Here is a 17,693-nt window from a genome sequence, read left to right on the forward strand (position 1 = left end):
GGGAAAACCTTTATTTGTCCCTGTTTGAGTTGTATATGGCTGGTTTGGGGTATTCCCTAAAAAAGAGTGTTTTTGTGTCTACAATGTAGTCAATGATTGACTTTGAGGGACCAATTATTGTGAAAATTGTACGTACTATAAGGCCTTCCTTTATACAGTGGAGGAAATAAGTATTTGATCCCTTGCTAAATTTTGTAAGTTTGCCCACTGTCAAAATCATGAACAGTCTAGAATTTTTAGGCTAGGTTAATTTTACCAGTGAGAGATAGATTATATAAAAAAAAAAAAAGAAAATCACATTGTCAAAGTTATATATATTTATTTGCATTGTGCACAGAGAAATAAGTATTTGATCCCCTACAAACCATTAAGAGTTCAGCATCCTCCAGACCAGTTACACGCTCCAAATCAACTTGGTGCCTGCATTAAAGACAGCTGTCTTACATGGTCACCTGTATAAAAGACTCCTGTCCACAGACTCAATTAATCAGTCTGACTCTAACATCTACAACATGGGCAAGACCAAAGAGCTTTCTAAGGATGTCAGGGACAAGATCATAGACCTTCACAAGGCTGGAATGGGCTACAAAACCATAAGTAAGATGCTGGGTGAGAAGGAGACAACTGTTGGTGCAATAGTAAGAAAATGGAAGACATACAAAATGACTGTCAAACGACATAGATCTGGGGCTCCATGCAAAATCTCACCTCGTGGGGTATCCTTGATCCTGAGGAAGGTGAGAGCTCAGCCGAAAACTACACGGGAGGAACTTGTTAATGATCTCAAGGCAGCTGGGGCCACAGTCACCAAGAAAACCATTGGTAACACATTACGCCGTAAGGTTATGTTCACACGGCCTATTTACGGACGTAAATCGGGCGTTTTTGCCCCGAATTACGCCCGAAAATAGCGCCTCAATAGCGCTGACAAACATCTGCCCATTGAAAGCAATGGGCAGACGTTTGTCTGTTCACACGAGGCGTATATTTACGCGCCGCTAAATTGACGCCCGCGTAGAAGAAGTGACCTGTCACTTCTTTGGCCGTAATTGGAGCCGCTATTCATTGACTCCAATGAATAGCAGCGCTAATTACGGCCGTAATTGACGCGGCGTTCAAGCGCCTGCACATGCCGGTACGGCTGAAATTACGGGGATGTTTTCAGGCTGAAACATCCCCGTAATTTCAGCCGTTACGGACCCCCGCCGTGTGAACATACCCTAATGGATTAAAATCCTGCAGTGCCCGCAAGGTCCCCCTGCTCAAGAAGGCACATGTACAGGCCCATCTGAAGTTTGTAAATGAACATCTGGATGATTCTGAGAGTGATTGGGAGAAGGTGCTGTGGTCAGATGAGACTAAAATTGAGCTCTTTGGCATTAACTCAACTCGCCGTTTTTGGAGGAAGAGAAATGCTGCCTATGATCCAAAGAACACCGTCCCCACTGTCAAGCATGGCGGTGGAAACATTATGTTTTGGGGGTGTTTCTCTGCTAAGGGCACAGGACTACTTCACCGCATCAATGGGAGAATGGATGGAGCCATGTACCGTCAAATCCTGAGTGACAACCTCCTTCCCTCCACCAGGACATTAAAAATGGCTCGTGGCTGGGTCTTCCAGCACGACAATTAACCGAAACATACAGCCAAGGCAACAAAGGAGTGGCTCAAAAAGAAGCACATTAAGGTCATGGAGTGGCCTAGCCAGTCTCCAGACCTTAATCCCATCGAAAACTTATGGAGGGAGCTGAAGATCCGAGTTGCCAAGCGACAGCCTCGAAATCTTAATGATTTACAGATGATCTGCAAAGAGGAGTGGGCCAAAATTCCATCTAACATGTGTGCAAACCTCATAATCAACTACAAAAAACATCTGACTTCTGTGCTTGCCAACAAGGGTTTTGCCACCAAGTATTACGTCTTGTTTGCCAAAGGGATCAAATACTTATTTCTCTGTGCACAATGCAAATAAATATATATAATTTTGACAATGTGATTTTTTTTTATTTTTTTATATATAATCTATCTCTCACTGGTAAAATTAACCTAGCCTAAAAATTCTAGACTGTTCATGTCTTTGACAGTGGTACAAACTTACAAAATCAGCAAGGGATCAAATACTTATTTCCTTCACTGTATATTTCTTCTATTTAGGTTCCATTCCTGGCTTTGGCTTAAAAAATACACGCAAAATCTGCAGTAAATCTGCAACGTGTGAACAATGCAGAAATTTCTGCGATTGCCAATCAGTTCCATTCATCTGAATGGAACTTGTGCAAATCCATGCACCTACTGCAGAAACAACTCCATTCAGATGAATGGAACTGATTGGAAATCGCAGAAATTTCTGCAACAAAATGACTCATGTGTTACTGCGCCCTAAACTGTACATATCTGCTGTACCATTTATGGTATTGGGATGGGAATTTAATTATTTATGCTAAAATACAGTTTTTCATTTTTAACAAACAGTTTTTCCTCCTCTGTCCACAGTACATTCTCCTATTATTATTCTGTCTGTTCCAGAAGGTATTTAGCAAAATAACAAAGGGAGCAATGTTCATCTTTGAGAGTAGTATGTTCTCATTGCTATTGTTCCACATACACTGGTTTACCTTTCTTGCTTCAAGAGGTCTCATAAACACTGTCATTGGCCAGGACAACAAAGGCCTCCAGAGTCTTTACCATGAGATTTTTTTTCTGATCTCCTAGATAGTAAGGCCGGGATCCCACGGGACGGATACACTGCGTAAAAATCAGGCAGCCTGTCTGACCTGGAACCCGTAGGACTTTCCGGGCGAAAAATTGCACCACATTGAAATCCCGCTGCGGAGGAAAGAAGTTCATACTTACCCCCTCCCTCCTCTGACGTCCGCTCTGGCCTCCCTGGATGACGTTTCAGGCCATGTGACGCTGCAGCCTGTGATTGGCTGCAGCGGTTACATGGGATACAACGTCATCCCAAGAGGCCTGACTGCACAATGAAGGAGGGCGTTCTGGGTAAATATGATTTTTTTTCTTCCTTCCGTCATTGCGTTTTTTTCGGCGTAACTGCTGTGATTACTCCCCAAAAGTCACAATGCTTGGCTTTCTGTTACGGGTTTTGCGTCCAGATTGAATTCAATGGGGGAAAACCTGCAATGGAAATACATAAAAAAAGCAGCATAAATTGACATGCTGCGGAATTAAATTCTGCACCTCAGATCAATTTATTAACGTTTACGCTGCGTTTTAAAAAAAAAAAAAATCTCTTCCATTTTGCTGCTACTGTAAATACTGCGGAATTTCCTCACAGAATTCCGTTGCAGAAATTCTGCAGCGTTTACGCTACGTGGGAACCCGGCCTAACAGTGACTTTGAATTTTCTAGTTGCCTGACAAAGGATTGGTAAACCCCAAACTCTTGAACCCGAACAACTTCCATTTTTTTTATAAGGCATAACATGCTTTTACATACATCTATACTGCATGCTAGAATTTGGTAAAGAAGACACAAGTCCATGTATTTCATATGGGGCAAGGTCCTCAAACTCCCACTAATCACAAAAATGGATGTGGGTACTCAGGCACTCTCCAAACATGCTGTTCTTTTTAAATGTATTGCCATGTTTTTACTTCTGTTCTTCTGTATATCTGTTTCAGGGATCCCCCAGATATTGCCGTTACAGATTCAACAATTCTTACTAATAATCAAGTGTCATTGAAAAGAAAAATATTCACCTTACAACTACTGTGACACATGCAGAACTGTAGAAGGAGGTTGTAAGTCTACATGACTACCATTTAGGGTATGTGCACACGATAGCAGGCATTTACGTCTGAAAAGACAGATTGTTTTCAGGAGAAAACAGCTGCCTCGTTTCAGACGTAAATGCTCCTCCTCGCATTTTGCGAGGCTTCTCTGACAGCCGTAAATTTTGAGCTGTGCTTCATTGAGTTCAATGAAGAACGGCTCAAATTACGTCTGAAAGAAGTGTCCTGCATATAATGTATATAAGTGTCCTGCACTTCTTTTGACGAGGCTGTATTTTTACGCGTCGTCGTTTGACAGCTGTCAAACGACGACGCGTAAATGACAGGTTGTCTGCACACTACGTTGGCAAACCCATTCAAATGAATGGGCAGATGTTTGCCGACTTATTGTAGCCCTATTTTCAGACGTAAAACGAGGCATAATACGCCTCGTTTACGTCTGAAAATAGGTCGTGTGAACCCAGCCTTAGGGCCTTGGAAAAGCTGACTGCAACCTGTATAGACACTGTAAAAGACAAAATTAGTGGTTTTCATCCAGCATCTATTATCCATTTAACAGACCAAGGCAACTGAGGCAAGGCTGAATAGAATATATATTTTTTATTTTAGACAGAAATTCTCCTTAATGAGGACCTGTCACTAGGTCATATAAGTTGAACTAGTTTACTGACCTGAATAGTGCTTGTCTCCCTGATTACAGAGCTTTTTTTCAGTTTTTTTCCATATATATGGCTCACTGTTGTGTTGGCTCTCTTATGCTAATTTTATGTAGTTAGCTAACAGAGCGTGAACTACCCTCGAGCTGCCTTGTGCTGATTGATAGGAATCTAGCTCCATCCCAACACTAAGTACAGCAAATTAGCATATAGGGAGCCAACACAACAGTGGGCCACATATGTGGAAAAGCGGGGGGGGGGGGGGGGGGGGGTTTTGGGGGGGGGGGAGTAATGGGGTCCAGGAAAATAAAGAAAAACAGTGCTGGAATCAGGGAGACAAGCACTATTCAGGTCAGTTAACCAGTTCAACTTACATGACATAGTGACAGGTCCTCTTTAAAAAGATTTTATTATACATTTGTAGTAGAGGCGCCAAAACACTTATATAAAATATGCCTGCTGATGATTACATTTTGTATGTATGGGTCATGCAGTTGACTAACTAATCATGTCATATAGAATTCCAATATGCAAAAACAATATATTGAATTTTTAAAACATCTCTTAAATGTTGCCTCATACGTTTTTGTTTTTTTTAATAGTGAAATAAATCTTTTGCAAATAATGATCTTTTCACAAAGCTTCCTGGACAGGTTAGTAATAAGAGTTTAATATATCTGTCAGATCAGGTATTTAAACACTTTATTATGACCTCCATTGAACTTCCTTTGGATGTGTAGTCAGTGTTTGGTGTCTGTTGCTGGCACCTTCACTGATACCATAGCTGAACAGTGGAAACTACTGACATGGAGCTCCGCATTTGCTTAAATATGCACACTACTTGAGTTTTTGATTATTAACTTGTTAAACAATTTCAAGAGCTATAAAATCAGAGGCAAAAGCTATTTTTATCATCACATATTGTAAAAAAAAAAAAGTGTCGGGACAAAGATAATTCATATCATGTGATTATAAATAAAAGATATCAAATTGCTTAACCGTGTGCTCAGATCTTTTACAGAGGCAAACAGAGGCCCTGCGGCTTGGTATTACAGAGCCGTATGCATCGTTGGCCATAGTATTACAGAGATATTCTCCCCTATAAGCAATGCAAGGGGTTTTCTCATCACACAAATTGCTATGGAAGATACCGAAACATCCAAATTAGTGAATTCAGCTGTTTCCATATCTTTCATAGACTTTAAATAATTAATGAGGCTCTGTCACCAGATTATAAATGCTCTATCTCCTACATAATCTGATTGGCGCTGTAATGTAGATAACAACAGTGGTTTTTATTTTGAAAAACGATCATTTTTTAGCAAGTTATGAACAATTTTCGGTTTATGCTAATTCGTTTCTTAATAGACAACTGGGCGTTTTTTTACTTTTTACCAACTGGGCGTTGTAAAGAGAAGTGTATGACGCTGACCAATCAGTGACCAATCAGCAACATACTCTTCTCTTCATTCATGATTAGCTGAACTCACAGCACAGTGTGATCTCGCGAGGACCTAGGACTGTACTGCTTGTGATGAGTGGTCAGTGCTGTACCCGCCCATTACAGATAGGTTCACCAAGCTAATATATATATATATATATATATATATATATATTTATTTTATTTTTTTTCATATTTATGTGGCTATAATTCTCCCACATTAGGGTATAGATATTATCTTGTACTTTTGCACTTTATATTCTTGTGTGGTTCAGCATTTGGTCACCTTCCAGGTTTACTAGTTGCACATAATACATTTATACGGCTATTGTATTCTTTTGATATTGGCTCATATTGTCCCATTTGGATTCCTATTTGAGATTTCTGTCTGTGGTTTGCTTCCGGTTTCATTTTTACAGGTTTGCTGATTCTTTCTGTTTTTTTAAATGGTTTTATATTTTGTATGTAGTGTATAATAAAGTTTAGTCTTTTCATTCCCGTTTTTTCGCATCCCTTTCTTATTATTGTGTTCAATTTTGTACATGTGTTTTTTCCTCTCTCCTAGTATGCATATTTTTTGCATGTTACTTCAGCGCCCCATATAGAATTCTTTCCTACATAGTGGTGCCCATACGTCCCCATCTTTTTCACACTTCTCTTTACAACGCCCAGTTGGTATAAAGTAAAATAAACGCCCAGTTGTCTATTAAGAAACTAATTAGCATAAATCTAAAATTGTGCATAACTGTAATGATGGGGGTAGGGAAACGGACAAGTGAGCCCTAATCTACCCGCCACTCTGTCCCTGCCTACTTGCAACGACCCGCCCTAGGCGACGGGGTACAACTGGGCGACGGTCCCTACGCTCAGTAAGTGCACGAGACAAACAGACAAGGGTACACAAAGCTAAGGGAAATGGTGCAGTTGCCCACGGCAACACCGTGAGCAACAAGAGTGGTGAACGAGCCGAGTCAAACCAGGAGTGTACGAGGTACCAAACGCAGAGCAGTAGAGTAGTCAGAAAGCCAGGGTCAGTATGGAGCAGGATCAAATAGTCAGAAGCTGTAGCAGGGCCAGGAAACCACACGGGAAGAATCACAAGCAAAGGAGGAACAGGAAAGGCAGGTATAAATAGACAGAGGGCGGGAGCTAGCTCCGTCTGGCCAGGCTGCGATAGGCTCTCCCACTCCTAAGCCTGCCATCCTGAGTGGTGGAAGAAGGAGTCAGTCTCAAAGACATAGACTCAGGTGCAGACTGATTACCTATGGGCGTATACACAGAAGTTGTGCCTGGCAGATCCTTTACAGTACCCCCCCTTTTATGAGGGGCCACCGGACCCTTTCTAAGTGGACCTGGTTTATTGGGGAAACGAAGGTGGAACTTCCTGACCAATACCCCAGCGTGAACATCCCGGGCGGGTACCCAAGTCCTCTCCTCAGGCCCGTATCCTCTCCAATGGACCAGGTACTGGAGGGAGCCTTGAACCATCTTGCTGTCCACAATCTTGGCCACCTCGAATTCCACCCCCTCAGGGGTGAGAACGGGAACAGGAGGTTTCCTCGAGGGAGCCAAGGACGGGGAGCAGCGTTTAAGGAGGGAGGCATGAAACACGTTGTGTATTCGAAAAGATGGGGGCAACTCCAGTTGGAAGAAGACAGGATTGAGGACTTCAATGACCTTATACGGCCCTATAAACCGGGGAGCAAACTTCTTAGACGGGACCTTAAGGCGCAAGTTCCTAGAAGATAACCACACCAGATCCCCGACCATAAACAAGGGGTTAGCAGAACGTCTTCTATCAGCCTGAGTTTTTTGTACGCTCTGGGACGCCTCTAGGTTCTTCTGAACCTGGGCCCAGACTGTGCACAGTTCCCGATGAACGACCTCTACCTCGGGATTGTTGGAACTACCAGATGAAACGGAGGAGAACCGTGGATTAAACCCAAAATTACAGAAAAAGGGGGAGACCCCTGACGAGTTACTGACCCGGTTATTAAGGGAAAATTCGGCGAGGGGAATGAATGAGACCCAATCATATTGACAGTCAGAGATAAAACACCTTAAATATTGTTCTAGAGATTGATTAGTCCTCTCGGTTTGGCCATTAGTTTCAGGATGGAAGGCAGAGGAGAAGGACAGATCAATCTCCAACTTTTTACAGAAGGCTCTCCAAAACAATGAAACAAATTGTACCCCTCTGTCCGAAACAATATTGACAGGGACCCCATGGAGACGCAGGATGTGTTTGACAAACAAGGTAGCTAACGTCTTGGCATTGGGTAGTTTCTTGATGGGCACAAAGTGGCACATCTTACTGAAGCGGTCTACTACAACCCACACCACCGACTTGCCTTGAGATGGAGGCAAATCGGTGATAAAATCCATGGAGATATAGGTCCAAGGTCTCTGGGGAATGGGCAAAGAACGTAGTAAGCCCGCTGGTCGGGACCTGGGGGTCTTGGACCTAGCACAAACTTCACCTTAACGTCTTTAGGTAACCCAGGCCACCAATAGTTTCTGGCAATGAGGTGTTTGGTACCCAGGACGCCTGGATGACCAGATAGTGCGGAGTCATGATTTTCCCTAAGTACCCTTAGCCGGAATTGCAGGGGAACAAACAGCTTGTCCTCAGGAAGGTTCCCGGGAGCTGAACCTTGATCAGCCGCAATTTCAGAGACTAAATCAGAATCAATAGAAGAAATGATTATACCAGGAGGCAAAATACAAGCAGGATCTTCCTCCGAAGGAGGGCTGGCCATGAAGCTATGCGACAGTGCATCGGCCTTAATATTTTTAGACCCAGCCCTATAGGTAACCAAAAAGTTGAATCTGGTAAAAAATAGCGCCCATCGAGCTTGTCTCGGGTTTAGCCTCCGGGCAGATTCTAGGAAAACCATATTCTTGTGGTCGGTAAGAACCGTTACCTGGTGCCTAGCCCCCTCCAGGAAGTGGCGCCACTCTTCAAATGCCCATTTAATGGCTAAGAGTTCGCGGTTGCCAATATCATAGTTACTCCGAAAACTTCCTGGAGAAGTAGGCACAGGGACGGAGATGGGTGAGGGACCTGGTACCCTGGGACAAGACAGCCCCCACTCCCACCTCGGATGCGTCAACCTCCACGATAAATGGCTCCATTTGGTTGGGCTGAACCAGCACCGGGGCCGAGATAAAGCACTTCTTAAAGGAACAGTGTCATCACAAATTATTTTTTTATATGTTAAAGATGTTAGTGCTTTATTAAAAACATTTATATTCATTTGTGTGTTTGTGTTTTACTTTTTCTTATTTTTACACTTTTTCTTCCTTATGGGGGCTGTCATTTTTTGTTCCATTTCTGTCTGTGTCGATTAACGACACATACAGACATGGAATACGGCAGCCACAGTCCCATAGGGACTGCGAACGGCTCCCGTCCCATTGACTTCCGTGTACGGCGTCTGTGTGGGAACTGCGCATGCGCCGCTCCCACACAGTCCAATTCGAAATTGGCGCCGTCCGGCGCCATTTTCCTGTGGACCGGAAGTCGCGGCCGGACAGTAATATTACTACTTCCGGTCGCGGCTTCCGGATTTGTGCACTTGGACCAGCGGCAGCAAACGGAGCGGACGGGCCGGAGGGAGCCGCGGCGGCAGGAGCAGGTAAGAGATTTCAATGTATGTTCGTGTTTGTGTGTGTTTACTACTGTATGTAAACCTACTACACTGTGTGTTAGCTCAAAAAATGGCGACACACAGTGTAGGAGGTTACACCGTTCAAACCCCTCGTTTATCCCGGCACTAGCCAGGATAAAGGAGGGGGGGATGCTGAGAGCTCACTAGAGCGAGGGCTTTTAACCCAATGTTGCAATGCTGCAATTTTGGGAATAGCTCCATCTAGTGACCAAAAATGGGTAGTATTATAAATTAGAATTAATTTATAATATTTCCTGACTCGTGAAAAAAATAAAAAAAATTTGAACAATGTTTAATCACCCACACACTAAATGTTTAATTTAAAAAAAACAAACATGTTTTTCTGGCAACACATTCCCTTTAAGGACCTCAAAAGCCTGGACAGCCTCAGGAGGCCAGTGGAGGAGATCAGCACCTTTGCGAGTGAGGTCCGTAAGAGGCTTAGCGATGACCGAGAAGTTAGCAATAAATCTCCTGTAATAATTAGCGAACCCCAAGAAACACTGTAACGCCTTCAGGGAGGCAGGTTGGACCCATTCCGCCACAGCCTGGACCTTGGCGGGGTCCATGCGGAATTCATGAGAAGTGAGGATTTGACCCAAAAATGGTATCTCCTGGACCCCAAACACACATTTTTCGGTTTTCGCAAACAGTTTGTTTTCCCGAAGGACCTGGAGCACCTTCCTGACATGCTCAATGTGGGAGGACAGGTCCTTGGAAAACACCAGTATGTCATCAAGGTACACTACAAGAAATACCCCCAGGTAATCTCTTAAAATCTCATTTATGAAATTCTGGAAGACCGCGGGAGCATTACACAACCCAAAGGGCATGACGAGGTATTCGAAATGACCTTCGGGCGTGTTGAACGCAGTCTTCCACTCATCCCCCTCTTTGATGCGGATAAGGTTATACGCCCCCCGTAGATCAAACTTAGAGAACCACTGGGCCCCCTGAACCTGATTAAAGAGATCAGGAATCAAAGGAAGGGGATACTGGTTCCTTACAGTGACCTTATTCAAGTTACGGTAGTCAATGCATGGCCTAAGACCACCATCCTTCTTCCCTACGAAGAAGAAGCCAGCACCTACCGGAGAAGTAGGGGGGCGAATGTAACCCTTGGCCAGGCATTCCTGGATATACTCTCTCATGGCTTCACGTACGGGACAAGAAAGATTAAATATCCTACCCTTAGGGAGCTTAGCTCCTGGTACCCATTCGATAGCGCAATCGTATTCTCTATGAGGAGGTAACACTTCGGAGGCCTCCTTAGAGAAAACATCAGCGAAGTCCTGAACAAACTCAGGTAGCGTGTTCACCTCCTCAGGGGGAGAAATAGAATTAACAGAAAAACATGACGTCAAGCATTCATTACACCATTTGGTAAGCTCCCCAGTATTCCAGTCAAACGTGGGATTATGCAACTGCAACCAGGGAAGGCCTAAAACCAAATCGGACGATAAGCCCTGCATCAACAGTACAGAACACTGCTCCAAATGCATGGAGCCAACAAGGAGTTAAAAAACAGGGGTATGCTGTGTAAAATAACCATTAGCAAGAGGAGTGGAGTCGATACCCACTACCGGGACAGGTTTAGACAAATCAATCAAAGGCATAGCTAGAGACATAGCAAATTCCACAGACATGATATTAGCAGAAGACCCTGAATCCACGAAGGCACTGCCGGTGGCAGACCTACCACCAAAAGAGACCTGAAAGGGAAGCAAGATTTTATTACGTTTCATATTTACGGGAAATACCTGTGCGCCCAAGTGACCTCCCCGATGATCACTTAGGCGCGGAAGTTTTCCGGCTGCTTATTCTTACGCCTAGGACAGGTGTTCACTTGATGCTTGTCATCCCCACAATAGAAGCAGAGACCATTCTTCCTGCGGAACTCTCTACGTTGTCGGGGGGACACGGAGGCCCCGAGTTGCATAGGTACCTCCGAGTCTTCCGTGGAAGAGCGAAGCAACGGGACCTTGGGAGGCATCATGGGGGAGTCAGAGGGGAAAACACAAAAACTTTCAAGTTGTCGTTCCCTGAAACGTCGGTCAAGTCGTACCGCTAAAGCCATAACCTGGTCTAGGGAGTCAGAAGAGGGATAGCTATCTAGCAGGTCTTTCAGGGCGTTCGACAGACCCAACCTAAACTGGCACCTTAAGGCAGGATCATTCCACCGAGAAGCTACGCACCACTTCCTAAAGTCAGAACAATACTCCTCAACAGGTCTCTTACCCTGACGTAAGGTCACCAGCTGACTCTCGGCAAAGGCAGTCCTGTCAGTCTCGTCATAAATGAGTCAGAGAGCAGAAAAGAACAGATCAACGGAGGAAAGTTCAGGGGCGTCAGGAGCCAAGGAGAAGGCCCACTCTTGGGGCCCTTCCTGGAGCCGGGACATAATTATACCCACCCGCTGGCTCTCAGAACCTGAGGAGTGAGGCTTTAAGCGAAAGTAGAGCCTACAACTCTCCCGAAAGGAGAGAAAAGTCTTCCGGTCCCCTGATAACCGGTCAGGCAACTTGAGGTGGGGTTCAAGAGGTGAGGTGAGGGGCACTACCATGGTAGCGTCAGGCTGGTTGACCCTCTGAGCCAGGGCCTGGACCTGTAGGGAGAGACCCTGCATTTGCTGAGCCAGGGTCTCAAGGGGGTCCATAGTAGTGTCAGGGACCAGGGTAGACTAGGTATATGGGCTTGTGATTATGTAAAAATGGGGGTAGGGAAACGGACAAGTGAGCCCTAATCTACCCGCCACTCTGTCCCTGCCTACTTGCAACGACCCGCTCTAGGCGACGGGGTACAACTGGGCGACGGTCCCTACGCTCAGTAAGTGCACTAGACAAACAGACAAGGGTACACAAAGCTAAGGGAAATGGGGCAGTTGCCCACGGCAACACCGTGAGCAACAAGAGTGGTGAACGAGCCGAGTCAAACCAGGAGTGTACGAGGTACCAAACGCAGAGCAGGAGAGTAGTCAGTAAGCCAGGGTCAGTATGGAGCAGGATCAAATAGTCAGAAGCTATAGCAGGGCCAGGAAACCACACGGGAAGAATCACAAGCAAAGGAGGAATAGGAAAGGCAGGTATAAATAGACAGAGGGCGGGAGCTAGCTCCGTCTGGCCAGGCTGCGATAGGCTCTCCCACTCCTAAGCCTGCCATCCTGAGTGGTGGAAGAAGGAGTCAGTCTCAGAGACATAGACTCAGGTGCAGACTGATTACCTATGGGCGTATACACAGAAGTTGTGCCTGGCAGATCCTTTACAATAACTTTCTCAAAATTGATTGTTTTTCAAAATAAAAATCTACATTACAGCGCCGATCAGATTATGTACAATATAGGGCATTTATAATCTGGTGACAGAGCCTCTTTAAACACATAAATACATTTTCATCTTTCGTAAAATGGACCTACTAGGGTCATGTAACATACCAGGGCTGTAAAAGTGGGGCTATGACATTTATGCTGCCCCGTCTAAGGGCAGCCTAAAGAAGTGACAGACACACTGGTTTCAGAGTGCTGTCAGTCATTAATTAAAGAGGTTATCCAGGATTTTAAAATTGATAGCCTATCCTTGGGATAAATCATCAGTATTAGATTAGAGGGGGTCCAACTCTTGGGACTCACGCTAATTAGCTATTTGAAGGGTCTGTGGCACTTTTACATTTTTTTTACATGGATTTCTGTTCATGCTCGCACACGCCGTTACTTTCGTAGTGGCTGTGCAAGGTATTGCAGCACTATCTCATTCACTTGAATTGCACAACACTGCAAGCTTGAGTGCAAGTATATTCTTATATTCATGCCTCTCCCTCCCCCGCCCTTAAGCTGCTGCTTGACACTTTTTATCTTATACAAGGCAGCATAAATATGTGACAGATGCACTTCAATTCTATTATTCTAGTCCTTCACACGGCTATAAGAAATACATAGTAAAGATCTACAGAAAAGGTGACAACCAAGACACTTTTTATAATAGCTACACTAAAAAATGGTCCTGAGATGACTTTCATAAAGAAGGGCCATGTGTATCAATGGCATCATAACAGAAATGTTAGGAGCGAGTCGCGGCTGAATTATAATCGTCACAGTGCCAACTATACTATGCCATGAATTCTGGAGAATTGTCCCACCTCCTATAACTTTAAATGCTTCTACAACTACACTCATACTGTACAAGTTTTGTATTACATTGTGTTTACAGCAAAGATCTAATTTTATAGGTATCTAGTGGTTTTAATTAGGACATTTGGAAGCAATGCTGTTAAAATAATCTTGTAGCTGGAGCATGATTTTGTGTCTGTCATACAGATAACATAACTGTACCTACTGAATCAGAGGCGTAGTTAGGAGTTTAGCATGGGGGGGTGGGACACATCTGATTGGGCCCTAACCCATTGGGCTCCTCACACAGTATAATGACCCTTTAGTGGCCCCCACACAGTATAATGGCCCTATAGCTGCCCCACACAGTATAATGCCCTTATAGCTGCCCCACACAGTATAATGCCCTTATAGCTGCCACACACAGTATAATGCCCCTATAGTGCCTCCCCAAACAGGATAATGCCCCTAAAGCTGCCCCCACACAGTATAATACTCCTACAGGTGCCCCCACACAGTATAATGCCCCCATAATGCCTCCCACACAGTATAATGCCCCTATAGTGCCTCCCACACATTATGATACCCCCATAGCTTCCTTCAAACAGTATAATGCCCTCATTCCTGCTCCATACAGTATAATGCCCCCATAGCTGCCCCTACACATTATGATGCCCCCCAAATCTGCCACCATACAGTATATTTCACAATTGCACCCCCACATACCCAGTATAACGCCCCCTTATCTGCCACCACACACTATAATGCACCATAGTGCCTAATAAAGTAATAATAAAATATTTACCTATCACCGTTCCCATGACGAGTGGAGGAGATCCTTCTGCTCCTTTGCTCTGTGCAGTATGTGGCTCTGCGCAGACATGCGCGATGACATCACTACATCGCGCCTGTCTGCGTCGAGCCGCTCACAGTTGGTATTACATAGTGAATGCTGGAGCAATGAGCCATCAGCTCCCTGCTCCAGCATTGGATGTAACTGTATAATGCCCTCATAGCTGCCCAATACATTCTAATGCCCCCATAGCTGCCCCTACACAGTATAATGCCCCCAAATCTGCCACCATACAGTATATTTCCCATTGCGGCCCCTCATACCCAGTTTAATGCGCCCTTATCTGCCACCACACAGTATAATGCACCATAGTGACTAATAAAATAATAATAGCCGTCAGCTCCATGCTCCAGCATTGGATTCAACTGTATCTACGTCCTCAGGACGCAGATAAGTTGAAACCGGGACATGCCATCTCAGTGGGCCCTGGGCCAATGCCACCCCCAGGCTAGCTACGCCTCTGTACTGAATACATTTGAGTACTGTACAGGTATGGAAATCATTAACTTAAAGGGGTTGTCCACAAGGCCGTCCCTGTTCATATGATCTATTACAGCATATTGATAACATAGATGGGGGTCCCACACTTAGGATCCGTCCTATCCACCAAAATAAACAGCCGCTGCAAACGTCGGTTCTCACTTTGGAGAACTCAATATAACCATGTATTATGTGGTTTATTATGTAAAATGTGTCCTGATAATATGATGGACACACATGACAAGATCTAGACCTATTTATATCCCCTAGAAGTAAACAAGGAAGGTTCCTATTGAATGACTGCAAGCATAGATCTTGAAAAGTGTGAGGAATTGATACACAAAGTATATTGGAAAATTGTATAACCTTTCATTATACAAAGAATAATCATTATTTGATGAAGCCATAATACCACTTTAATGTTGTGGTTAAATTGTGGAGCAACATAATCTTTACGTTTTTAAATTATAAGCCTCTGAAAATGAATGACAAAAACATTTCTGGTGCATGCTGATTTTTATGCACCTTAGAGTTTTTCATGTTTTTATGATCTGTTATATATCCATGAACATACATGAACATATAAAATGTACAATATTTATATCCACTTGTTACACTGAACCTGTCTAAGGCCCAATGCACACGACTGTAAAAACGGCCATAATTCCGGGCCGTAATTATGGCCCGTAATTACGGGCCCATAGACTTCTATTGGCCACAGGTACCTTCCCGTTTGCTTACGGGAAGGTGCCCGGGCCGTTGAAAAATATAGAACATGTCCTATTTCAGGCTGTAATTACGGCACGGTCAGGCCCATAGAAGCCTATGGGGCTGCCGTAATTACGGGTGGCTACGTGTGTACACCCGTAATTACAGGAGCGTTGCTTCGCATGGTACTCACTGTCCAGTGGTAGTCACTGTCCAGGTTGCTGAAAGAGTTAAATGATCAGTGCTGAATAGAGAGAAGGGGCTGCACTGATCGGCAGTAACTCTTTCAGCACCCTGGACAGTGACTACCGCTGGACAGTGAGTACCATGCGTGGTGCTCACAATATAGATTTCTATTATTTCTTCAAAAACCCGCAACAACAAAAAAGTTCATACTTACCCAGAACTAACTGCTTCTTCCTCCAGTCCAGCCTCGTGGGATAACGTTTCATCCCATGTGAACGCTGCAGCCAATCACAAGCTGCAGCGGTCACATAGACTGCCGCGTCATCCAGGGAGGTCGGACTGAATGTCAAAAGAGGGAAGCGTCAACAAGACAATGGCCGGGGTACGTATGGACTTCTTTTTCTTTCCATCGCTGCGTTTCGCTGCGGAAACTCTGCCCGAAAGGGCTGCCCCTTCTCTCTATCCAGCACTGATAGAGCGAAGAGGCTTCCGATAAGAGCTGGATATAGAGAAGAGGCTGGCGATCAGTGCTGGATAGAGAAAAGGGGCTGCCGATTAGTGCAGTGCAATATCTCTACGTGTAAAGAGAAGCAGAGAAAACGGGTCCGTAAATACGGGTGGAATACGGGTAGCTACAGACCCGTATTTACGGGCACGGGCACGTAAATACAGGTTAAATACATGTGACAAAGGACCCGTATTTACGCCAGTATTTACGGGAGGGAAAAAATACGGACGTGTGCATGGGGCCTTAATCCATGTTTTAAAATGTTATAAATTTACTGCATATAATAATAATAATAATAATAATAATACTGTTTTCAATTTACTGCGTATAATAGCTATACAGCAGTTTTATGTTAGATAATTTCTAATTCATTATTCTTATTTTCCAGCAAGTTTTGTGAAAACACTTTCATCATATGAGATTGTCATACCATCTCGAGTAAACAATTTTGGACAAGTGTTCCCTCCCAACCAACATTTCAGAAGAAAGAAAAGAAGTCTAGAACCTCAAACTTTACAACCTGTTGTCAACAGGACATATTATCACATTGCTGCCTATGGCCAGCTCTTCCATTTTAACCTTACCAATGATGCAACCTTTATTGCGGATTCTTACAATGTTATCCATGTTGGAAACCAAAGCCATGTCCAGCTTGACTCCTCGGACCTCAAACATTGTTTCCACAGTGGGCATGTCAATGGTCTGGAGGCACATCTAGCTATATTAAGTCTCTGTGGCGGCATGGTAAGTTTATTAAAAAATATCTGCTTGCTTTTACAATTTATGTAGCAGAAAATGGTTATTGGGAAAGATTGCCTTTTTGTCAAAATACAAAACTTTTTGGGCATTCTTAAAGAGGCTCTGTCACCAGATTTTGCAACCCCTATCTGCGCTGCAATGTAGATTACAGTAAAGTTTTTATTTTTAAAAAACGAGCATTTTTGGCCAAGTTATGACCATTTTTGTATTTATGCAAATGAGGCTTGCAAAAGTACAACTGGGCGTGTTTACAGTAAAAGTACAACTGGGCGTGTATTATGTGCGTACATCGGGGCGTTTTTACTTCTTTTACTAGCTGGGCGTTAGGAATGGGAGTGTATGATGCTGACGAATCAGCATCATCCACTTCTGTTCGTTAACACTCAGCTTCTGGCAGTGCAGACACACAGCGTGTTCTCGAGAGATCACGCTGTGACGTCACTCACTTCCTGCCCCAGGTCCTGCATCGTGTCGGCCACATCGGCACCAGAGGCTACAGTTGATTCTGCAGCAGCATCAGCGTTTGCAGGTAAGTAGCTACATCGACTTACCTGCAAACGCCGATGCTGCTGCAGAA

At 44.2% G+C, this 17,693-nt stretch overlaps 1 protein-coding gene across 1 annotated transcript in view; it reads left to right on the plus strand.

The window, feature by feature from the left end:
• ADAMTS20 (ADAM metallopeptidase with thrombospondin type 1 motif 20) overlaps positions 1 to 17,693 on the plus strand; it is a 411,884-nt gene that overhangs the window by 6,163 nt on the left and 388,028 nt on the right. The window contains exon 2 of the mRNA XM_075855030.1: positions 16,746 to 17,101. Coding sequence (XP_075711145.1) covers positions 16,746 to 17,101 — 356 coding nt within the window. The remainder of the gene's footprint in view (positions 1 to 16,745; positions 17,102 to 17,693) is intronic.

Source organism: Rhinoderma darwinii, chromosome 3 (assembly GCF_050947455.1).
Source record: "Rhinoderma darwinii isolate aRhiDar2 chromosome 3, aRhiDar2.hap1, whole genome shotgun sequence".
NCBI lineage: Eukaryota > Metazoa > Chordata > Amphibia > Anura > Rhinodermatidae > Rhinoderma > Rhinoderma darwinii.